Source organism: Pleurodeles waltl, chromosome 12, assembly GCF_031143425.1.
Source record: "Pleurodeles waltl isolate 20211129_DDA chromosome 12, aPleWal1.hap1.20221129, whole genome shotgun sequence".
Classification (NCBI taxonomy): Eukaryota; Metazoa; Chordata; class Amphibia; order Caudata; family Salamandridae; genus Pleurodeles; species Pleurodeles waltl.
The window spans coordinates 91,783,332-91,809,086 of NC_090451.1; the positions used below are offsets into that span (position 1 = coordinate 91,783,332).

Here is a 25,755-nt window from a genome sequence, read left to right on the forward strand (position 1 = left end):
CAGGAGTGTGGTGTCTGTATGTAATTGTAACTTTAATGCAGGGGTGGGTCTAGCCAGAACGCAGCACCAGCAGAGAGAGCGCTGTGGCAACCACAGACCACTTTGTACAATGCAGATAGAGAGAGAGAGAGAGAGAGATACACACACACACACATATATATAATGACTAATGTATATGTCATGCTGCAGACCATGTATAATTTAACAAGATGATTTGTCATTCCTCTGGAAGGAGGGAGACTGAAGGTTCCTTAAGGCTTATGAAGCAAATCATGGAGAAATAGCTAGGAGTTACATATTTAAATAAATGTACTTGGGCAATCAGAGTGGTTTTTAATGTCATATAGACACAGGGCCTGATTCTAACTTTGGAGGACGGTGTTAAACCGTCCCAAAAGTGGCGGATATACCACCTACCGTATTACGAGTCCATTATATCCTATGGAACTCGTAATACGGTAGGTGGTATATCCGCCACTTTTGGGACGGTTTAACACCGTCCTCCAAAGTTAGAATCAGGCCCACAGTATTATTCTGGTGTCCTGACTTCATGATGTGGAAGATGGGTAGAGATATAAACACCAACAAGGTAATGAAAAGAATTTGCCTTTTCCCTGAACATTTCCAGTTCATCATCGGTTATCTTCCAAGGTTCAGCTGCTCTCATCTTTTCAACAGTCTCTCCGTCAAACTCTTCCTCATGAAGTCTGGACGGCTCAATCAGGTCTTCAAAGGCTTTCATGCTGGAAATATTAATTCAAGAAAAAATATGACTATTTTCTAACCAAACGGAAAAGCCTTGACTTTTATACTAAAATAAAAGCATATTAAAGATGCATAACCACAACGACACGTTTATTCACTCCTACGTTTGTCAGCAAGCGAATCCTTGTAGAGGTGGTAGTTTGGGAGGTAGCCAGTGAATACCTCTACAGTGGTATTCATCTACATTGTCAATCATTATGGGCTATGTGGACTTTTATGAGCGAAACAACTACTTCATGTGCCCCAGGTATTAGGTTGCCCCAATGTAATGCTAAATGTGGGGACCTAAACATTGCTCTTAATAAATATAAAACAAAAGTGGTTCTTCAACTCACCTACTCTGGTATGGCATTTAGATAACAATTTAGACCTTGATTCTGTCAATTACTCTCCAGAGGAGTGAGCAAACTTTGTGATCTAAGTAACCAATATAGAAAGAATTTAGCTAGACCTGGGCCTCCATTGAGTTGATGCAATGTGTACAGTATATTTAAGTAAATGCATAACTAATATGATACAAACTGACTCTGATTTCTTGATTAGAACGTTTAATGAAAGTTGGAGCAGTAGAAATGCAAACGAGTGGGAAAAATTCAACGCTACCTATCTTTAACGGCCTGAAAGCTGGGATTAGCTCAGAGTGTGGACCACAGGTAAAGATATTCAAAGTTACAACCTGGTTTGCAGTCAATGCCTTGGGCAACAATCAAAGGTCAGGCCAGAATGTTTTTTAATTTTACTTCTACTGCGCATTTTCATAGTTTCCTGTTCAAGTCAAATCAAGCTTTATTCGGTTATAAACAAACCATAAATGCACATTATTATACAAATCACATGTATAAAATAGCCAGTTAAAAACCAGATACATATTTAAAATAATAAAAAAATCGATAAGACAAAACCATATCTAAAATGCCTTGATATATTAAAATACAGAATATATAGCAGAGCTTGAAAGTGCAGTAAATAATACCATAAGTTAAAAACATCAGAAGGGTGGCCTTTAAAATTCATCAAGTCATTAATACTGAACAAGAATCTTAAAATTAGCATTATGACCACCGACCCTAATTTGGCTTATCAAACTAACACTACAGTGACTTCCAAACTACTCTACGCAATCACATTGCTGAGGCAATATATCTGTATACAGTGATGCAGATGACCTCAGTCTGAAGATGCAAATCAAATAGAGCTTCTTTACACTTTCAAATAGTGAGATTACATAAAAGAGGTAGAGGCTCTTTGTAGAGGTTGCAAAAGAAAAACAAATTTAATTGCAATTGGGGCGATAGTGAGTCGCAAGCACATGGTAACAGATCCTGACTATTGTAAACAATGGATGGATAAGATACCAAATAATGGACTCTACCAAGCCTAAATCGGACCAAATAAAACCTCTGGTGACGCAGTGCTTTGGTCAGATAGGGTTCCATGCCAGGAGTGGTTCACAATGAGAGATAAATCTCAACTGATGTTTTCTTTGATTCAAGAGACAGCCTTTTGGCAACAAGATGGTTTAGTAATTCACACTTTACAATTACCTTAGTTGACTTAAAGTCATAAAGGTCATCTCTTCCAGTACCCAGCAATCATGTTTTACATGGATGAACCACCCATTTTATTAACCTATTCTAATTTAAGGCAATCAGCAATCACTGCTTCACTCAGCACAACCTCTGGCCTAGACCAAACCGACAGCCACAGCAAGGTCTGGCTATTCTTATGATGTCTTTGAGGTGTTGAAGCCCTCATTCCTCATGCACTTTTAAAGACAAAGTGCATCTAGGAAGAGACAGAGGTCTTCGTAAAAGACAATTTTGAATAACATGGAGAGGGGAGCAGTCGGTGAACCCCCACACCCCTGTGCCATAAGAGGTGACTGAGACTGATCTTGCTTTGTAAACAGTGATGGCGACATCAAGTAGCATGGACCCTAGTTTCTCAGCAAAGTGGAAAGCGCGGCTATAGATTTGTCCAGTTGCACTAACCTGACCCCCATCAAATGTTTCCACGAACCAGCATTATCGAACAGGACCCCTAAATAAGTGAAGGTGTAAATTCACTTAAGGGACGTGCCAGTGTTGTTAAAAGATGGCAGCCTTGCTCTGAGGTCGTCCACACACCATGGCAAAGGATTTTGATTTATTGGTAGAAAGCCCCAGGTCAGACATGAAAGCCACAAACTTGTCTTAAAGTTTTTGGAGCCCGTCCCCCGTTTCAGCCATTAGGACACAACTGTCAGCGTACATTAACACTGACAATGGCCTAACCCCTGCCTGCAGGGATCTGCTTCAATCTCTTCCACACAATCTACAAGCCCATTGATGTAGAAACTAAAAAGAAACGGGGCCAGCATGCAGCCTCATCTGACTCCTTTTCTAATTTTGATAAGGGCTGTACACTCTCCATGGACCCGAACCTTACACTTGCCTCCACATCTTCATGTGGTTGTGCAAGCAGGTGTATGATCCCTGGGCCAGGACCCTTCTTGGCTAACATGTCCCACAGCCTTCCCCTTATGACATTGTTGAAGGCTGTGCTAAGGTCCATAAATGCCAGGAAAAGACACCCCCCTTCGTCAGTACATATTTGTTAATTACAAAGTGCAGGTTCAGGAACTGATCAATTGTTCCAAGTCCCTGTCTAAATCCGTACTGGGCTGATGCTAGAATATTATTCTTATTTGCCCAATTCTCCAGGTGATCTAAAATTATTTGCCCCCATACTTTAAGGGTGGAATCAACTAAAGATATTGGCGATAACGTTGGGGATTACCTCTGTCATCCTTTTTGAAGATCAGGACAAATATAGCTTTGGACCAGGATTACGTGGGACCAGCAGTTTCCTGTTATTTTGCTTTGTCAACTTGAGAACTCTCCAAGAGGGGGCAGGCCTCCAGAAAGGCAAAACAACACTGTAGACGATGTCATAATAAAATTACAATAATAATACACAGTCTTCTAAATTGTCTCAATATTTATATGTCCTAAGAACATTAAATCCTATTCCACATATCTGTGTTAGAAATTAGATTGATATGTTCAACACTTAAAAAGAAACGCAAACATAAGGTCACTTGGGTAATCTATGCCAGGGTCATATATCCAAATGGGATGCAACAGAACATTTTAAGTAGATCATCAGGTCAAGAATCTTCTCTTTGACTTTTAGTACGTGAAGTGCTGAAAGGAATCAACAGCACTCCAGGTGCAGTAATACAAAGAGAAAACCTGAACTGGGTGAGTTTTTACACATCATTTGGCTAAGGTGGGAGACCTGCTAATTGCTGGACGTACCTCTGTTGACTGGGCTTCTTGTTGATGTCGCCAAGTATCACAATATCAGAAAAATCAATTCGAAACTTGCTCAGCAGAGTTGCCATCCTGTGGATTTGGAAACTAGTTTAGTGCCACATGGTAAATATAAGCTTCTTTCTGAGCATCAGTGTACACTCAAAAGACCAATCGGGTTGTTAACTGTAACAACAACTTTCATAGACAGGCATGTGGCATGTTCTTGAAGAATCAAACCTGGATCTCTTCTATGAACAGTCAGCCCTAATCATTAGAGTATGAGTGTGTCAGCAGTGGCTGAGATGTATAATCTTTCTCAGATTTTGACATTTCTGGTAGGGAAGAATTGAACTATGTAATGACTATCCAAGAGAAACTTTTGAAGATGGTCAGATAACCGCATGCTCCACCAGCAACATGAGGATCACACAATGCTCTATCCAGGCAGAACACAGACTCCCCTCATCCCGGATGCCACCCATTCCCTTGGTCTGTAACTCGTGACTTTCACACCATCCATAACGATCACTTACTACTTGCTTAAAGCAGGTGGTAAATATCAGCAAGTTCATCCCTAAATCAGGGTAAACCAGCAGAAAAAGACCTGGTAATTAAAGTCCATATAGTTATTCCTCATTCAAGTGACAGAAATTCATAAATGTCATATTTTGATATGGCAAAACCACCTAGTATTCCAGCATCTAAAACCAGCAATTTGCTAATGAAGGCCCTAGTTTTTTTTATGTTCTTATTGAGAAAGAGGCTCACACCACTTTAATAAGCATCCTTTGCTCAGTTCTTGGCACGTCCATCACTAATCCACACGAGCCAGAGGAATGTCAGATTTTCAGTATAATACCTATGTAAATTAATCTCATTCAAATTCATTGTATGTAAATTTATCTCATGTGACAGTCCTGAGATTCTGGCATAACTGCAACCCTCTAGAATAAACAAGGTATAAACCTCTTAGGGGACTGAAAGCACCAACCTCACATCCATTACAGGCTCTGGCAGAACTTACGTGCGCCTGCTGTCATCAATGGTGTTGAGTTTGCCACCAGTAAACACCCGGATTTTGCAGTCCTTCCACTGTTTTTTTGTGGTGAGCAAGTAGGGAATGAGAAGGGTTAATCCTTCAGAGAGAATGGAGAAAACAATATGATCAAGAGCATGTAGTATGAGTCTGGGTGAAGTCAACTGAACATTACATTCTGGCAAAAACTGACTTGCAGCTCTGGTCCCCCTTCTTCATTGACTGAACTTAGAAGCTACTTTCTAATTCACCCCATCTGCATAACTATCTGAACGCTTTAGAGGAAAAGGGTAAATGCACAATTTACTTTTCTGGAATACCCATCTCAAACACATTGTTCTCTTATTCCAACCTTAAAAAAGCAAATAATGTCTACACAGCAAGCACAAGTGCCTCTTTTATTTATTAAACAAAAAAGGTAATCTGGTAGATGTTAATGTTTACATCAAAGCTAATCACCACAGGTCACACCTATGGATGTTTTCCAGGTTTACACCTTTTATAGTAACTTGCTGAAGAACTGAAGAAGGATTGCATGATAGATATAGAGCGAGAAAAAAGAGAAAGAGACAGAGAACATAAAGAAAAATTGAATGAGAGAAATCGTGTGTATGTATGCGTGCATTTTTGAGAAAGACACAATGATAAAGAGATAATGAGAAAGAAAAAAGAGACATATGTGTAATGAAGAAAGTAGGAATGGCAAAGACCGCCTAAGTGAAAGGCAGAAAGACAGAAAGTGGGAAGAGAGAAATAGCAAAAATGAGAACAGGAGAGCCAAAAAGAGATACTAAGAGAGAGAGAACGTGTGAAAGAAAGAGTATGTGTGCAGGTGTATCAGAGAGAGAAAGAGTGTGTCTATAAAAAGACAGAATTTGTGAGAAGCAGAAGGATAGAGATTTTCAGAAAGGTTATGTTACAAAGAAAGAAAACAAGGGGCGGAGGAAGAGACAAAAAGAAAGCCAGAGTGTGTGTGCTTGAGTGTGCTTGTAAGAGAAAGGAACACTGAGATGGGGAGAAGAGACAGAGTCAGAGTGAGACAGCAAGAGAGATGGAGCGTGGTGAAATGGGAGTCAGATTCACCAATATCTAGCCAGAAGCAGATACATTTCATGACCGTCTCAAGTCATTTGTATTAAATAAGACTTTTCTAGCACATTCTCTAAGGTGTGACCTCACACTATTCTATTTCCACAAGCATCTTTCAAATGTGGTAGACACGTCTATTTAAGTTTTGTTTTTTACCAGTTAATATCTGTAACATACTGCCATGTTACTCAATAACATTTCTATACCTTTAGCAGTATGTGGTATTTTAAGTTTGAAGTGGGTCCCTGTATATCTTCAGCAAATCTCAGATGCCTAGTGTCATCTCCTAAAATTTGGGATAGATGTGCAAAAGGATGTTGTGGTTGCAAATCCAGCGATTCACAAAATCAATGGGTTTGCAATGGCAAAATCCCCTTTTTGTAATGTAGTCCATTTGGAGAGGAAGAAAACACATAAAATCAGCTTTGCCATCCATACAAATTTGGAAGAGATGTGAAAGAGGCATTGCTTTATAACAGTGATTCGGTATGGTATGTTTCAATAGTTTGTGACCACATATTGAGTCACAACCATTGAACAGTTAATTGAACCCTCAAAAGAGATGACTGCTTTGTACATTAGAAGTGTGGCATTGGACTCCTTGCTTGTGGGAATCTGGGCAGCAGCCCCAGGGACAGTAAGCAGTGGTCCAGGGAACCTCTGAGTGCTACCACTGAAATTTTCCAAAACAGAAAACATTTTTGCAATGTTCCACAGGTTCCTTTAAGGAACATGAGCTGCTTTAAAAATGTTTTGGAATGAAATCAAAGAGATTCTGGTTGGCTGTTCCTTTCAGTCTACCTGTGTGATTGTGACCTTCCTAATGAATATTACTTAGGCAGGTCGTTCTGCAACTCCCTGTGAATGGTGATTTTCTGAATCAACCTAAAAATATACACACTGGTTCACAAAATCCAATTGGACGTACAAAAAGTGGGTGTGTAATTTTCAACTACTTTTGTGAATGCAATCTTTGTAGAAATGGCCCTCGCTTGAGAGAAACGCTTTGTGGATGTATCCCTCAATGGATAACACTTATCTTAAAGATGTGGTTGAAGGAATCTGTATCTTGTGGTAATTCCTCTCCTATTAAACCAAAAGGTGAGCAGATTGAGTACCACAAAGAAAGAAACAGGTTTGGTGCTGTTCTTCATACTAAAGCCATTCGTCTACAAGTCTGCACTTGGTATGTGTGAGCACAGATCGTATCCTCCACCCAAGATGAGACCTCATTCCATTCATAATTTCCTATGAGCTTGCCACCATGTGTCTCACCTCCATCATCAAAGAGCCACCAGACATCAATAGTGCCTTTTCCCTGCTTCTTCTGAAATTGAGAGGTGACTTCCAGCTTGATTTTATGGCCTGCGGAAGTAACAGACTCACCAGGACTTGAGGACTTTGCTGTAAAAAAAGACAACAAACTTCAGCTAGAGTGGTTCAAAGTTTTGTTTACCTACACAATGATGAATATGCCTAAAGTGCCCACTATAACCCACTATCTCTATACTAGGTAGTTTTAATAATGAAGCATGCAGGTGATAAAATCCACTTTTTCTGTGTTTGTTGAGGTCCAATTACGAAAGAACTGAAGGCGCACCCCGTTAAAGAACACACCACTATGTATCAGTAAAATTTTGCTTCTCTAATCTTACAATGACTGTTTCTTTGACTCTGACCCTGTAGAGTACTCCACTGCCTTTCGGCTAGCTTTACACTATAAAGATATTAAATATATTCATGAGTACAGATGATGCAAGATGGACGTCTCCAACAGTGACATACAGAAAGCAGTCAGTAGTCATCTATTTTTCAAGTAGGTAGGCTTTTGTTGGGAAGTAGATAAAGTGATAAAAGAATTAGGGGACAAACAAGGCCTCTTTTCTGATATTAGATGACAATGAAGCAAGTAAACCCCTCGTTATCTATGATAACGGAGACCTTACACATGACCATAATTCTTCTATTTCGGTGGTGGCAATTTTTATGACAATATGTATTTTGTTCCTATTAATCATGTGTTCTGTCCCACTGATAAACTAAGTAAACATTCCACAGGGTGCATTATTAATTATGAACAAGGGCTCATTATGTGAATAATCCAGGGCACAATGTTTATCAGTCTCAGAGAGATACCTTTCTGAATTGACAAAGTTATTCTAGGCCAGTTACATCAAGGAGAACTTTGAGATATTGGCTGAGTCATAAAGCCCGCATAAAAACCCTAAAATCTTCTTCCGCAGTTTTCTTTCTATGTATGGAGTAGATTTTTTAGAAGAGTCCAAGAGAGTGACCCAGAAATTCAACAATCGCCTTTGATTTTCAGGAAAATTCTTCCTCTACTAATCTTAAGGAGATTTCAAACATCCTTGTGGAATTTGAGGGGTTTTCTTCTCCTTTTCACCATGGAAACACAGTTAATGGTCCTTTTTTACTGAATAGCCTGTCAAGTGATTCTAGAGTTGAGTGATGCAAAATGTATGTAAATACCTTCAAGCTTAATGGATGCTTTACTTCTTTTTCTAAAGCAATGTGACATTAGCATTTACAATTTTAGGCCAAGCTATTCACAGAGCCATGTTGACTATTTAGAAAAGACATGTAAGGTGATGATACACATCCTGTTGGTTTTTCAATGGTGTGAAAGAGAGTGGAAAGTCAGGAACGTAGCTTCAGGGGGGTGTTAACCCCCCCCTAATGAACGTACTTTGTAATAAGTAGTTCGGTATAGGTGCTCTCAGTTTGGTATGGTGAGGTCTCAGTCAGATTTCACAAGGAAAGTTTGCAGACAAACTCAAACGCACACATACTCTCTCCCTCTCTCTGTTTGGACAAGCTTCAATAATGTTAGTTATTTCACAAAAGTATGTGCCTTCTCCCACTTTCTACCCCTACCAATCCACATTCCTCTACTTTTCCACTGCCCCCTAAGCCCCTCTTGTGTGCCCTACTTGTTGTATGATGTATTTTAACATTATTTCCCAGTGTGATTGTTAGGAAATCTGAAGCTCACCCCCCCAGTCTCACTGCCCAAGCTACCCCCCTGGCACCAGTAATTATTCACCCAATCCAAAAGACTTTTAGCTGTATTTATTAGGGGAGTTAGTAAAATAGGGACATACTGGTAGGGCCAACAATAGGAATACCTCCATTTTTATAACAGGTGGGGTGCCCGGGCAGAAGAATAGGTGAAGCCTCATAACATTTACTCATGTAATCTCTTCTCTAGGGAATTCTATCCACTACAATGTGCAAGAAATAGGTAAAAGGAAAAGTAGACCCGGTGACGAAATAGGAGTATATTGTGCGAAAGGGTTTGCAAACCTATTCCTCACTCCTGAAGGGTATATCATCTATTCCCTTACTTTAAACCATACTATGAAGACTGTACTGTGGAGACCATACTAATACGTATCTAAAACTCAGTCATGCACTTTACTACGGATACTTCTACACTAAAATTGTTACTTTACTCTAGCAATACCAAAATCATGATATAGGGGGTTATTACAACTTTGGAGGAGGTGCTAATCCGTCCCAAAAGTGACGGTAAAGTGACGGATATACCACCAGCCGTATTACGAGTCCATTATATCCTATGGAACTCGTAATACGGCTGGTGGTATATCCGTCACTTTACCGTCACTTTTGGGACTGATTAACACCTCCTCCAAAGTTGTAATAACCCCCATAATGTAATAGTTTCATTGGATGAAAGGATTTTGCCCTTCCTAATCTCCTGCCAAGTAAATGCCATGTAAATGTCTGGATGTGCCAATCTATAGATTTAGCACTGGCTTCATATCTAGTTAGGAATCATGGTCCTCATTTTTGTTGGAATTAAATATAATTTTTTCTGAAGGAAATCTAGGCAATCCAGAACGGTGTCGAAAATCTAGGCCACATGTCTAGAGAAACAAAGTTCCCTAAATGAGATTTATATACTCCTCTGTGCAAGTAAGCTATAAATGATAAATGACAGATGGGTTATTTCTTAGTACTATTTATTCAATTGTTTGCTTCAAAAGATACATAGCAATTTAGACAGAAATGGCAGCTGATTGTAAATAATACTTATTGATTATGGTGCCGTGACAGATGAGGAGGTGGTGAAAACAGAACACATGCAATAAAATGGTGCAACTAATATGTATGTAAGTATAAATTCTATTTAAGAAACCATCTCTCCTTAGTAGATACAAAAGTTCATATTTTTTAGTATGATCAGTGGACTCAGTCTGGTTAATAAGGTTGTCAATGTTTTGACTTCAAATATCTGGAATTCAATGACGTCGTTACCAGGATAGTATGTTGTAAGAGGAGCTGCCATTCAGAAAACGCCACCCAGAGGGTCAACTGAACTAGACAACAAAGAAATAGCTCAAACATTTCAATTGGTGTCATTGAGAATGTCAATGAAGGAGAGATGCAGCTGGGGGAGAAGTTGCTAATTCTGCTTGATTATACATCACCCAGTATAGAGTACAATCCCCCATACCTCCCCATTGAGCAAGGGGCCACTGATTCTCCTGTGGATTTAGAACTTCCTTCTACAAAAGTGGAGTTCCATTTACCACTCAATGCTAAAAAATGACTCTCTGTGTCTCTTTGTGTTTGTATCATTACAGGAAGTGCCAATGAGTGGTTATGAATGAAAACCATCCAGTACAAACTAGCTGGAAAAAAAGCAAAATTAGCTTATTTTAATAGAGTTCAAAGTTTTCAGAAATCCACAAACTTTTAAAAAGTTCAGTTTATGGTCAGAAGTGTCTGGGGTTTAGAACTTGTCAAGATTTATAAAGGAGGCGTTTTAAAATCCAGGAGATCTTCTATGGTTTGGTAAGCAGCCCTCCAGACTGCTGTGGGAGAGGGGTCCCTGGCCTACATTTCCCTAGCAGAAGATTCTGACCATAGATGGTGATCACTGTTGGATTGGATTGGATCTTAATGCTTTCAGTGTATTTGCTCGTGTGGGGAATGCACTGAAAGCAGAGGGTATTCCTGAGCAGGAGCATTTTTTTGGGAGCATTGTTTAGTGGTACTGCTTAGTTGCACTCACAAAAGCACGAAAGACATGAAGATCTCTGCCGGACAAATAAAGATCTCTAAATAATGTGAGTGGTCATCTGGTTCACTAGTAGGCCACCTGCCAAATTGTAAAGTGTAATCTCTCCTTGGATTTGAACCTATAATCTGACAGTTACCACAGAGTATTACCCTAATACGTGTATCTGTTGGTTACCCCCAAACAGGCACATAAGCATCTCAGTAGCAGATGCTCAACTCAATAAGCTATCAATGAAACATGCGGCTTGAATATGACAAACAGATCTGTAGATCCTGTACATTAATCTATGGGCTTCTGTACAGGGAGGAGACTCATTAACCTGTGGGACCCCTGCAGAGATCTTTCTTGCTGGCACATTTTTTGTGTCTTTTCTCTTTACTGCCTGTTAGACTTTTCAACCTTGGCGTGGTCTCCCTTAACTTTTTGCCTCTGTTCCCCAGGTTGTTGATGTGTGCTGGACTGTGCTTTTACTGTTTTTGTTACTCTGGGCACTTTACCACTGCTAACCAGTGCTAAAGTGCAAGTGGTCCTGTTTAAAATGTGTACGTAATTGGTTCTCCATGATTGGCATATTTGTTTTACTGTTAAGTCCCTAGTAAAGTGCACTAGAGGTGCCCAGGGCCTGTAAATCAAATGTTACTAGTGGGCCTGCAGCACTGGTTGTGCCACCCACACAAGTAACCCTGTAATCCTGTCTCAGACCTGCCACTGCAGTGTCTGTAAGTGTATTTTTACACTGTAAATTCGACTTGGCAAGTGTACCCACTTGCCAGGCCTAAACCTTCCCTTTTCTTACATGTAAGGCACCCCTAAGGTAGGCCCTAGGTAGCCCCAAGGGCAGGGTGCAGTGTATGGATAAGGTAGGACATATAGGGGGTCATTCTGACTTTGGCGGGCGGCGGAGGCCGCCCGCCAAAGTCCCGCCGGCAGAATACCGCTGCGCGGTCAAAAGACCGCCGCGGTAATTCTGAGTTTCCCGCTGGGATGGCGGGCGACCGCCAGAAGGCCGCCCGCCAGCCCAGCGGGAAACCCCCTTCCATGAGGATGCCGGCTCCGAAGCAGTTGCACCCGTCGCGATTTTCAGTGTCTGCATGGCAGACACTGAAAATCTTTGTGGGGCCCTGTTACGGGGGCCCCTGCAGTGCCCATGCCATTGGCGAGGGGCAAGCTGCGCCGCCATGGAGGATTCCCCAGGGCAGCGGAAAACCGGCGGTACACCGCCGGTTTTCCGTTTCTGACCGCGGCTGTACCGCCGCGGTCAGAATGCCCAAGGGAGCACCGCCAGCCTGTTGGCGGTGCTCCCGCGGTCGTTGGCCCTGGCGGATTTTACCGCTAGGGTCAGAATGACCCCCATAGTAATGTGGTTTATATGTCCTGACAGTGAAATACTGCCAACTTCGTTTTTCACTGTTGCAAGGCCTGTCTCTCTCATAGGATAACATGGGGGCTACCTTTAAATATGATTAAAGTGTAGAATCCCCTAGAGAGTAGATGGACATGTGGAGTTTGGGGTCCCTGAACTCACAATTTAAAAATACATCTTTTAGTAAAGTTGATTTTAAGATTGTGCGTTTGAAAATGCACTTTTAGAAAGTGAGCATTTTCTTGCTTAAACCATTCTGTGACTCTGCCCTGTTTGTGGATGATTCCCTGTCTGGGTCAGTTTGACAATTGGGTTGTTTTTCACCTCGCACTAGACAGTGACACAAAGGGGGCTGGGGTGTAACCTGCATTTCCTGATTAGCCATCTCTGCTAGGAGGGAGGGGTGGAGTGGTCACTCTCATCTGAAAGGAATGTGCCTGCCTCTGACAATGCCGGCTCCGACCCCCTGGTGTGTGTCTGAGGCCTTGCCTGGGCAAGGCAGGATTTCACAAGAGGGTGTGAGTCCCCTTTGAAGAAAGGTGACTTCAAAGACTAATATGGGTATAAGAAGGGCACCAAAATCTACAGACTTGAGAAAAACACTTCTGGAACCAAGAGGAACCTCTGCCTGGAGAAGAGCTGATAGCTGAGGAAGAAGTGCTGCCCTGCCTGTGACTGTGCTTTGTGGAGCTTTCCTGCAGTGCTGTTTCTGCCAGAGTAAGAGGGCAAAGACTGGACTTTGTGTGCCTTCCATCTTGTGAAGAAATCTCCAAGGGCTTGAGTTAGAGCTTTCCTCCTGTTGTTTGAAGTCTCAGGGACAGCAAAGACTTCTCTCTGCCAGCACCTGGAGTCTCTGGAGAGACTCCTGCTCTGACAAGTGGTGCCCTATCCAGTCCCTGGGCCCTTGAAAGGAAAGCTGGTGGAAATCCAAGGAAATCGACTTCGGACGACTCCGGACCGACGCCGCTGCTGGATCCGGTGACGCCGCCTGCACCCGACGCCGTGACCTTCGCTGGAATGCGACGCTCTTCGCAGGCCCGACGCCGCTGCAGCCCCGCTGAAGTCCGCGACTCCGTGGAAGTCGCAGCACCACGTCGTGACCGACGCCGCTCGAAGTGCGTGGATTCAACGTTTCGCACAGACGCCGCAAACCCTGACTTCGCGCATCGGCTTGTTTTCACTCTTCACCAAAGGTACTGTACTTGGGGGTCTACACGACTCCGTGTCCGGCGCCGCTGGTGTCGGCTTGTTGGGAACAACTCCGTCACGACGCCGTGTTAACATCTCATCGAAGCCTTTTTGTTTCTAAGCACTATTATTTTTAGTTTAATCTTTAAAAATTCATAACTTGACTTGTGTATGTCGGATTTTTGTCGTTTTGGTCTTGTTTTGTTTAGATAAATATTTCCTATTTTTCTAAACTGGTGTTGTGTCATTTTGTAGTGTTTTCATTAAGTTACTGTGTGTGTTGGTACAAATACTTTACACCTAGCGCTCTGAAGTTAAGCCTACTGCTCTGCCAAGCTACCAAGGGGGTAAGCAGGGGTTAGCTGAGGGTGATTCTCTTTTACCCTGACTAGAGTGAGGGTCCTTGCTTGAACAGATGGTAACCTGACTGTCAACCAAAGACCCAATTTCTAACATTGGTGACATACAGTAATTAAGTGTACACTACTGTGTGAGTTCAGACCACTACGTGACCACATACTGCTTGTCTTGAGATTTTAGCTTTTTCTCTTTTTGTGGATTTTTTCCCTACGTCCACTTTGTTTTGTTTCTCTGATCCTTGATTGACTTTGAACTTCATTTGGGAACTTGTTTCTGCATTTGGAACTTTGCACTCTTTTTACCTTTCATTATGTCTCTACTTGGAGATGCATCAGTTGGAGCTGACTTTGACCTTGAGAAATTGGAGAGTTATACCAAAGCTCAGTTGAAGCAGTTCTGTAAAAGTTTTGACTGTCCCATTAAGAGCTCATCCAGGAAGGAGGAGCTGCAAAAGGCGCTGAGGGCCTGGGTGACAGCCAAGAGCACTGAAGGGCACACAGAGGATGAGGGAGATGAGGAGGATGAGGAAGAGTGTGCAGTACACAATGGTATTGTGGGTGGGCCTGTTATGTCCAGGGAGAAGGTCTCCAGGGCAGGTAGCAGTGTCTCATCCAAGGGTCTGACACCTGAGGAGTTGCAGGACGGACAGGCAGAGAGGGCATACCAATTGGAGCTGCAGAAGCTCAATCTGGAGAAATAAAGAGATGAGAGAAGAGCAGTCCTTGAGGAAAGGAAGACACAACTGGCTCATGAGCTTAACTTAAAGGAGTTAGATCAGAGGAGCCAGTCCAGTAGGGATGGTGGCAGCAATCCTACAGTGCAGCCGGAGAGAAGGGTACACATCCCAAAAGACCTTGTGAGGGATTATAAGAGGGAGGATGATATCTACTTGTGGTTCAAGGGTTATGAGTCAGCTCTCCACATGAACCTGGTCCCTGAAGCTCATTGGGGGGCAGCCCTGTCGAAGCATTTTGAGGCAGAGGGGAGGGACACACTGACGGCCTTAGGGGATGCTCAGAGTCTCACCTACCCTGTCATGAAGGAGGCCTTACTCACCAGGTAGGGTCTCACCCCTGAGCAGTACCTGGAGAAGTTTAGATCCTACAAGAGAAAGGAATCCCAAACATGGTTGGAATGTGTTGATTCTTTTTGCAGGTCACTGGATGGTTGGGTGAAGGGCAGTAAGGTAAACACGTATGAGGGGCTTTACAATTTAATTGCTTGGGAGCACTTGTACAGTTTATGTTTTCCAGAGCTGTGCCAGCACCTCATTGACAGCAAGCTGACTGACCCCAGGAAGCTTGCGCAGGAAGCGGACCGCTGGGAGAGCACCAGGGTCCAAAAGAGGTATGGAGGAGACTCCGCCAAGGGTGGGCAGGGTCCCTCTCAGAAGAAAGGGGGGGGGGTAAGAGCAAACAGGGGGAGTTCTCTAAAGGGCCCCAAACTGATTCCCAGGGTAAGGATTCCCAACCCCCCAGTGAAAAGAAGCCATGGTTGTCCAAAGGGAAGCCAGTGGCAGGTGGTCCCCCACGTAAGTGCTATGCAGTTGACCAGGTGGGTAATGTGAGGGTGGACCCCAAATGCCCCAAAAGTACACCAACACCCACTGGTGCACCGTCCCAGGGTTTGGCCAGTGTAGCGCTTGGGGAGGAGTTGGTTTCAGGTGGGTGGGAACCAGCAGAAATGACCCTTGTCTCACTAGGGGACAGTGAGATGGTCCAGAGAAACCTAGTGCCTGATAACACTAAGAAATACAGGCAATGGGTGACCATCAATGGACAGAGGGTGGAGGCTCTGAGAGACACAGGAGCCAGTGTGACTACAGTGAGGAGTCACCTGGTGTCTGAAGAGCAGATTGATCCCCGGGTACTTCACCAAGTAGTTGCGGTAGACAACTCTGAGCGCCTCTGCAGAGTGGCGCAGGTTCCCTTTGAATAGGGGGGGGGGTCTCAGGTTCCTGGAAAGTAGCTGTGAGTCCAACCATGCCTGTTGATTGTTTGCTAGGTAACGACCTGGAGGATTCCCCTTGGAAGGAGGTGGAACACAGGTCTCACGTGGAGATGTTGGGTCTGCCTGGGTGGGTATGCGTATCCACCCGGTCTATGGCAGCCAAGCAGGGTAGTCAAGAGCCCTTGGAGCCTGAAACAGTGGCCCAGGGGACCGCCAAGAAGAGGAAGGGCAGGGGGCGCGGGAAACCGGCCCCAGAAGTTCCCACGGTCCGGGAGGAGGCAGAGCCTGAGGGTGATGCCCCGGAGCCTACAGGGGAACAGGTGGCTGAACTGGGGGAGGTCCCTGAGCTGTCACAGTGGCAGCAGGAAGGGGGACCCACCAGGGAAGCATTCTGCACAGCGCAGAAGGAGTGCCCTACTCTTGAGGGGTTACGGCAGCAGGCTGCAGCTCAGGCGGCTGGCGAGGCGCCAGGTACTCACCTGATTTATTGGGAGGATGGCCTCCTGTATAGTGAGCCTAAGGTTCCCGAGCCTGGGTCAGCTCGTATGCTGGTGGTACCCCAGTGCTTCAGGGCCTTCCTACTGGGTTTGGCTCATGATGTGCCTTTGGCAGGACATCTAGGGCAGGACAAGACCTATAAGAGGCTGGTCTCCCACTTTTACTGGCCCTTGATGCACAAGCAGTCAGCTGCTTATTGTAGGTCTTGTCAGACTTGTCAGGCAAGTGGCAAGAGTGGGGGGAAATGCAAAGCTCCCCTCCAACCTTTACCGGTAGTCAGTACTCCCTTTGAAAGGGTAGGAATTGACATTGTTGGGCCTCTGGATCCCAAGACAGCCATGGGCAACAGGTTCATCCTGGTCTTGGTGGACCATGCCACACGGTACCCAGAAGCCATTCCCCTAAGGACGGTCACTGCCCCCGTGGTGGGACGTGCCTTGATGGGAGTTTTTACCCGCATGGGGTTCCCCAAGGAAGTGGTATCTGATAGAGGTACAAACTTCATATCCACTTATATGAAGTCTCTGTGGAAGGTGTGTGGGGTAACGTACAAGTTCACCATACCTTACCACCCCCAAAGTAATGGTCTGGTTGAGAGATTCAACCGCACCTTGAAAGGCATGATTCAGGGCCTGTCAGAGCCCTTGAGGCGTAAGTGGGACGTCCTCTTGCCATGCCTTCTGTTCGCTTATAGGGAGGTGCCTCAAAAGGGACTTGGCTTTAGCCCCTTTGAGCTCATCTATGGCCACACTGTGAGGGGACCGCTCAGTCTGGTGAAGGAGGCTTTGGAGAAAACTCCTAGTAAACCACCCCAGGATGTATTTAGCTACATGCTGGCACTAAGAAACCAGACTGCCCGCTTCAGGAGTCTCGCTCAGGAGAACCTGGAAGCAAGCCAGGAGGATATGAAACGGTGGTACGATCAGAATGCCACTCTGGTTGAGTTTCAGCCTGGACAAAAAGTGTGGGTCATGGCACCAGTGGAGCCTAGGGCTCTCCAAGATAAGTGGACTGGGCCTTTTGAGGTGGTGGAAAGAAAGAGCAAGGTCACCTATCTGGTAGACTTGCAATCCCCCAGGAACCCTTTGAGGGTCCTACATGTCAACCGCCTCAAACCACACTTTGAGCGAACTGAGCTATCCATGCTCCTAGCGACAGATGACGGGGTGGAGGAAGAGAGTGAGCCTCTTCCTGACCTCCTGTCTGCAGGAGAGAAAGATGGGTCTGTGGAGGGAGTGATCCTCTCCCCCTCCCTGACTGAGGAACAGCAGAAGGACTGTCGCCACGTGCTGGGACAGTTCGCCTCGCTGTTTTCCCTGATCCCAGGAGTCACACACCTGTGCACACATGGGGGGTCATTCTGACCCTGGCGGCCGGTGGCCGCCAGGGCCACCGACCACGGGAGCACCGCCAACAGGCTGGCGGTGCTCCCGAGGGCATTCTGACCGCGGCGGTTCAGCCGCGGTCAGAAAGGGTAAACCGGCGGTCTCCCGCCGGTTTACCACTGCCCTTCAGAATCCTCCATGGCTGCGGAGCGCGCTCCGCAGCCATGGGGATTCTGACACCCCCTACCACCATCCTGTTCCTGGCGGGTCTCCCGCCAGGAACAGGATGGCGGTAGGGGGTGCCGCGGGGCCCCTGGGGGCCCCTGCAGTGCCCATGCCCATGGCATGGGCACTGCAGGGGCCCCCGTAAGAGGGCCCCGCAAAGTATTTCAGTGTCTGCTAAGCAGACACTGAAATACGCGACGGGTGCAACTGCACCCGTCGCACCCCTGCAACTACGCCGGCTCAATTCTGAGCCGGCGTCCTCGTTGCAGGGGCATTTCCTCTGGGCCGGCGGGCGCTCTTTTGGAGAGCGCCCGCCGGCCCAGAGGAAATGTCTGAATGGCCGCCGCAGTCTTTTGACCGCGGTGCGGTCATTCAGCGGCGGTACCTTGGCGGACGGCCTCCGCCGTCCGCCAAGGTCAAAATGACCCCCATGATGTGGACACTGGGGACAGTACACCTGTTAAACATAAGGTTTACAGGGTGACTGACAGGGTCAGGGCTTGCATTAAGGAGGAAGTCTCCAAAATGTTAACCCTAGGGGTTATTGAGCACTCCAGCAGTCCTTGGGCCAGCCCAGTGGTCTTGGTCCCAAAGGCTGCTGCTCCTGGTGCCACTCCAGAACTTAGGTTCTGTGTGGACTACCGGGGTCTCAATGCAGTCAGCAAGACTGACGCACACCCCATCCCCCGAGCTGATGAGCTCATTGATCGGTTAGGAGCTGCCAAGTACCTCAGTTCGTTTGATTTAACATCTGGGTACTGGCAGATTGCCTTAACTGAGGGGGCAAAGGAGAGGTCAGCATTCTCTACCCCAGATGGGCACTTCCACTTCAATGTGATGCCCTTTGGGATGAAGAATGCCCCTGCCACCTTTCAGAGGTTGGTCAACCAGGTGTTGGCAGGACTGGATGAGTTCAGTGCCGCCTACCTGGATGACATTGCTGTGTTTAGTTCCGCATGGGAGGAACACCTGCAACACCTATGGAGAGTGTTAGAGGCCCTGCAGAAGGCAGGCCTCACTATTAAGGCGAGCAAGTGTCAAATAGGGCAGGGTTCTGTGGTGTACTTAGGACACCAGGTGGGGAGTGGCCAGGTGGCACCCCTACAGCCTAAGATTGACACGATTCTGGCTTGGGAGCCTCCCAAGACCCAGACTGAAGTGAGAGCCTTTTTAGGTCTCACAGGATATTACCGGAGGTTTGTTAAGGGATATGGTACCATTGTTACCCCCTTAACTGAGTTGACTTCTAAGAAGCAACCCAAGAAAGTGATCTGGACAGAGGCTTGCCAGAACGCTTTTGATGCCCTGAAGGCTGCCATGTGCACAGCACCTGTGCTGCAGGCACCTGACTACTCCAAGGAGTTTGTTGTGCAAACAGACGCCTCAGAGCATGGTATTGGAGCAGTACTCTCACAGCTTAATGAAGAGGGCCTAGATCAACCCGTAGCCTTCATTAGCAGGAGGTTACTACCCAGGGAACGTAGGTGGAGTGCCATAGAAAGCGAAGCGTTTGCTGTGGTATGGGCACTGAAGAAGCTAAGACCCTACTTGTTTGGGACTCACTTCCGAGTTCAGACCGACCACAGGCCCCTCAGATGGTTAATGAAGATGAGGGGTGAGAATCCAAAACTGTTGAAGTGGTCCATTTCCCTACAGGGGATGGACTTTACGGTGGAACATCGTCCTGGTACAGAGCACGCCAATGCTGATGGTCTGTCCAGGTTCTTCCGCTTTAGTGATGAGAACTCCCATGAGGTTGGGTAGTTGCTCCCCACTTTTAGCTGGGGGGACACGTGTTAGACTTTTCAGCCTTGGCGTGGTCTCCCTTAACTTTTTGCCTCTGTTCCCCAGGTTGTTGATGTGTGCTGGACTCTGATTTTACTGTTTTTGTTACTCTGGGCACTTTACCACTGCTAACCAGTGCTAAAGTGCAAGTGCTCCTGTTTAAAATGTGTACGTAATTGGTTCTCCATGATTGGCATATTTGTTTTACTGTTAAGTCCCTAGTAAAGTGCACTAGAGGTGCCCAGGGCATGTAAATCAAATGTTACTAGTGGGCCTGCAGCACTGGTTGTGCCACGCACACAAGTAACCCTGTAATCATGTCTCAGACCTGTCACTGCAGTGTCTGTAAGTGTATTTTTACACTGTAAATTCGACTTGGCAAGTGTACCCACTGGCCAGGCCTAAACCTTCCCTTTTCTTACATGTAAGGCACCCCTAAGGTAGGCCCTAGGTAGCCCCAAGGGCAGGGTGCAGTGTATGGATAAGGTAGGACATGTAGTAATGTGGTTTATATGTCCTGACAGTGAAATACTGCCAACTTCGTTTTTCACTGTTGCAAGGCCTGTCTCTCTCATAGGATAACATGGGGGCTACCTTTAAATATGATTAAAGTGTAGAATACCCTAGAGAGTAGATGGACATGTGGAGTTTGGGGTCCCTGAACTCACAATTTAAAAATACATCTTTTAGTAAAGTTGATTTTAAGATTGTGCGTTTGAAAATGACACTTTTAGAAAGTGAGCATTTTCTTGCTTAAACCATTCTGTGACTCTGCCTTGTTTGTGGATTCCCTGTCTGGGTCAGTTTGACAATTGGGTTGTTTTTCACCTCGCACTAGACAGTGACACAAAGGGGGCTGGGGTGTAACCTGCATTTCCTGATTAGCCATCTCTGCTAGGAGGGAGGGGTGGAGTGGTCACTCTCATCTGAAAGGACTGTGCCTGCCTCTGACAATGCCGGCTCCGACCCCCTGGTGTGTGTCTGAGGCCTTGCCTGGGCAAGGCAGGATTTCACAAGAGGGTGTGAGTCCCCTTTGAAGAAAGGTGACTTCAAAGACTAATATGGGTATAAGAAGGGCACCCAAATCTACAGACTTGAGAAAAACACTTCTGGAACCAAGAGGAACCTCTGCCTGGAGAAGAGCTGATAGCTGAGGAAGAAGTGCTGCCCTGCCTGTGACTGTGCTTTGTGGAGCTTTCCTGCAGTGCTGCTTCTGCCAGAGTAAGAGGGCAAAGACTGGACTTTGTGTGCCTTCCATCTTGTGAAGAAATCTCCAAGGGCTTGAGTTAGAGCTTGCCTCCTGTTGTTTGAAGTTTCAGGGACAGCAAAGACTTCTCTCTGCCAGCACCTGGAGTCTCTGGAGAGACTCCTGCTCTGACAAGTGGTGCCCTATCCAGTCCCTGGGCCCTTGAAAGGAAAGCTGGTGGAAATCCAAGGAAATCGACTTCGGACGACTCCGGACCGACGCCGCTGCTGGATCCGGTGACGCCGCCTGCACCCGACGCCGTGACCTTCGCTGGAACACGACGCTCTTCGCAGGCCCGACGCCGCTGCAGTCCTGCTGAAGTCCGCAACTCCGTGGAAGTCGCAGCACCACGTCGTGACCGACGCCGCTCGAAGTGCGTGGATTCAACGTTTCGCACAGACACCGCGAACCCCGACTTCGCGCATCGGCTTGTTTTCACTCTTCACCAAAGGTACTGTACTTGGGGGTCTACACGACTCCGTGTCCGGCGCCGCTGGTGTCGGCTTGTTGGGAACGACTCCGTCACGACGCCGTGTTAACATCTCAGCGAAGCCTTTTTGTTTCTAAGCGCTATTTTTTTTAGTTTAATCTTTAAAAATTCATAACTTGACTTGTGTATGTCGGATTTTTGTCGTTTTGGTCTTGTTTTGTTTAGATAAATATTTCCTATTTTTCTAAACTGGTGATGTGTCATTTTGTAGTGTTTTCATTAAGTTACTGTGTGTGTAGGTACAAATACTTTACACCTAGCGCTCTGAAGTTAAGCCTACTGCTCTGCCAAGCTACCAAGTGGGTAAGCAGGGGTTAGCTGAGGGTGATTCTCTTTTACCCTGACTAGAGTGAGGGTCCTTGATTGAACAGGGGGTAACCTGACTGTCAACCAAAGACCCCATTTCTAACACTGCCCCTTTACATTTTGCAGATTCTTCTCTCCGGCTTCATCCTGCATCTTTTCATTCCTCCTGTATAAGCTAAATCCAAACTACAATCTCTCCCTTAAACTTAGATCTAGCAGTTCAAGTACTTATGATTTCATATAGAGAATCAAACAATTGTTTATCCAGTCCCACTTTCTCGCAGCTAAAGTCAGTTGCTAACTCATCTTTCAAATGACAGCATTGATCTTTAGGATATCTACCGTATGCCCCATGCTGGTATTCCCTTCAAGCTTTCATCAAGGTACACAACAAAAGATAAACACCTTAAGCAATGATATATCTTTTTGAAAAACTCTCTTTTGCCATAGGATTACGGTCAACTCTGCCATCCAACCATCCTGAGACACATTCAAAAACGTAACTGAAACTTTATTCTGCATATCCTCAGTAGACTACGTTCCCAGCCAATAGTAGCTTGGCCTCAAATCTTATTGTCTACAGAAAATGGGTGAAGATCTCCCTGTTCAAAAACTATACAGTGGACTTAAAAGTCCCTAAATTGAGAAACGTATAGTTTGAAAATATCTACTTTGCGGTTTCCTTTGACATTCTGTGAATCTTTACCTGTTAAGACATAAGATTTTGCTTCCTACACTTGTCCAGCATATATGTGCCCTGTTGCCCCCTGGGTTATTGCATGATTCATACATATTTTAAATATCTATGTACCAGATTGTAAGGAAATGCCTCCTTGGCATGCTTACCCCCTGACTTTTTGCCTTTGCTGATGCTAAGTTTTGATTTGAAAGTGTGCTGAGGCCTGCTAACCAGGCCCCAGCACCAGTGTTCTTTCCCTAACCTGTACTTTTGTTTCCACAATTGGCAAACCCTGGCATCCAGGCAAGTCCCTTGTAACTGGCACCAAGGGCCCTGATGCCAGGGAAGGTCTCTAAGGGATGCAGCATGTCTTATGCCATCCTGGGGACCCCTCACTCAGCACAGACACACTGCTTGTCAGCTTGTGTGTGCTAGTGAGGACAAAACCAGTAAGTCGACATGGCACTCCCCTCAGGGTGCCATGCCAACCTCCCACTGCCTATGCAGTATAGATAAGTCACCCCTCTAGCAGGCCTTACAGCCCTAAGGCAGGGTGCACTATACCATAGTTGAGGGCACCAGTGCATGAGCACTGTGCCCCTACAGTGTCTAAGCAAAACTTTAGACATTGTAAGTGGAGGGTAGCCATAAGAGTATATGGTCTGGGAGTCTGTCATACACGAACTCCACAGCACCATAATGGCTACACTGAAAACTGTGAAGTTTGGTATCAAACTTCTCAGCACAATAAATGCACACTGATGCCAGTGTACATTTTATTGTAACATACATCCCAGAGCGCACCTTAGAGGTGCCCCCTGAAACCTTAACCGACTATCCGTGTAGGCTGACTAGTTCTAGCAGCCTGCCACACACCAGACATGTTGCTGGCCACATTGGGAGAGTGCCTTTGTCACTCTGTGGCTAGTAACAAAGCATGTACTGGGTGGAGGTGCTTCACACCTCCCCCTGCAGGAACTGTAACACCTGGCGGTGAGCCTCAAAGGCTCACCCCCTTTGTTACAGCACCCCAGGGCACTCCAGCTAGTGGAGTTGCCCGCCCCCTCCGGCCACGGCCCCACTTTTGGCGGCAAGGCCGGAGAAGATAATTAGAAAAACAAGGAGGAGTCACTGGCCAGTAAGGACAGGCCCGAAGGTGTCCTGAGCTGAGGTGACTCTGACTTTTAGAAATCCTCCATCTTGCAGATGGAGGATTCCCCCAATAGGGATAGGAATGTGCCCCCCTCCCCTCGGGAGGAGGCACAAAGAGGGTGTACCCACCCTCAGACCTAAACACGCCCTTAAAATTAGTATTTAAGGGCTCCCCAGAACCTAGGAACTCAGATTCCTGCAACCTAAGAAGAAGAGGACTGCTAAGCTGAAAAACCCTGCCGAGAAGACGGAGACACCAACTGCTTTGGCCCCAGCTCTACCAGCCTGTCTCCCCACTTCTAAAGACACTGCTCCAGCGAAGCTCTCCCCAGGGACCAGCGACCTCTGAGTCCCCAGAGGACTGCCCTGCATCTAGAAGGACCAAGAACTCCAGAGGACAGCGGCCCTGTTCACCAAAGACTGCAACTTTGAAACTAAGAAGCAACTTTGGAACAACTTGCGTTTCCCGCCGGAAGCGTGAGACTTGACACTCTGCACCTGACGCCCCCGGCTCGACTTGTGGAGAACAATCACTTCAGGGAGGACTCCCCGGCGACTGCGAGACCGTGAGTAGCCAGAGTTGCCCCCCCTGAGCCCCCACAGCGACGCCTGCAGAGGGAATCCCGAGGCTCCCCCTGACCGCGACTGCCTGATCCTCAGATCCCGACACCTGGTAAAGACTCTGCACCCGCAGCCCCCAGGACCTGAAGGATCCGAACTCCAGTGCAGGAGTGACCCCCAGGAGGCCCTCTCTCTTGCCCAGGTGGTGGCTACCCCGAGGAGCCCCCCCCCTTGCCTGCCTGCATCGCTGAAGAGACCCCTTGGTCTCCCATTGAAACCTATTGAAAACCAGATGCGTGTTCGCACACTGCACCCGGCCGCCCCCGCGCTGCTGAGGGTGTACTTTCTGTGTGGCCCTGTTTTCCCGCCCTGGTGCCCTACAAAACCCCCCTGGTCTGCCCTCCGAAGACGCGGGTACTTACCTGCTGGCAGACTGGAACTGGGGCACCCCCTTCTCCATTGAAGCCTATGCGTTTTGGGCACCACTTTGACCTCTGCACCTGACCGGCCCTGAGCTGCTGGAGTGGTAACTTTGGGGTTTCTCTGAACCCCCAACGGTGGGTTACCTTGGACCCAAACCTGAACCCCGTAGGTAGTTTACTTATCTGCAAAAACTAACAAACTCTTACTCCCCCCAGGAACTGTTGAAAATTGCACTGTGTCTAGTTTTAAAATAGCTATATGTGATTTATGTGAAAACTGTATATGCTATTTTGCTAATTCAAAGTTCCTAAAGTACCTACCTGCAATACCTTTCATTTGAAGTATTACATGTAAATCTTGAACCTGTGGTTCTTAAAATAAACTAAGAAAATATATTTTTCTATATAAAAACCTATTGGCCTGGAATTGTCTCTGAGTTCTCATTTATTGCTTGTGTATGTACAACAAATGCTTAACACTACTCCTTTGATAAGCCTACTGCTCGACCACACTAGCACAAAATAGAGCATTAGTATTATCTCTTTTTGCCACTATCTTACCTCTAAGGGGAACCCTTGGACTCTGTGCATACTATTCCTTAATTTGAAATAGTGCATACAGAGCCAACTTCCTACATTGGTGGATCAGCGGTGGGGTACAAGACTTTGCATTTGCTGGACTACTCAGCCAATACCTGATCACGTGACTAAATTCCAAAAATTGTCATTAGAAACTGATTTTTGCAAGTTGAGCTATTTTTCTAAATTTTTAAAAGTCCTGCTAGGGCCTTGTGTTAGTCCCTGTTAGCATTTCGTTTAGAGTTTAAAAGTTTTGTGAAAGTTTGAATTAAGTTCTAGAGATAGTTTTAGATTCTTAAAAAGCATTCCAACTTTTAGAAACATAGGGGGTCATTCCGACCCTGGCGGTCAAAGACCGCCAGGGCCGCGAAT

General features: G+C 46.0%; 1 protein-coding gene across 1 annotated transcript in view; it reads right to left on the minus strand.

Moving 5' to 3' along the window:
• Positions 1–529: 529 nt before the first annotated feature.
• LOC138267056 (solute carrier family 12 member 2-like) overlaps positions 530–25,755 on the minus strand; it is a 131,190-nt gene continuing 105,964 nt past the window's right edge. Inside the window, exons 17-20 of the mRNA XM_069215904.1 lie at positions 7,462–7,590; positions 5,086–5,197; positions 4,065–4,151; positions 530–743 (exon numbers count right to left, since the gene is read on the minus strand). Of these exons, the coding sequence (XP_069072005.1) occupies positions 530–743; positions 4,065–4,151; positions 5,086–5,197; positions 7,462–7,590 (542 nt within the window). The remainder of the gene's footprint in view (positions 744–4,064; positions 4,152–5,085; positions 5,198–7,461; positions 7,591–25,755) is intronic.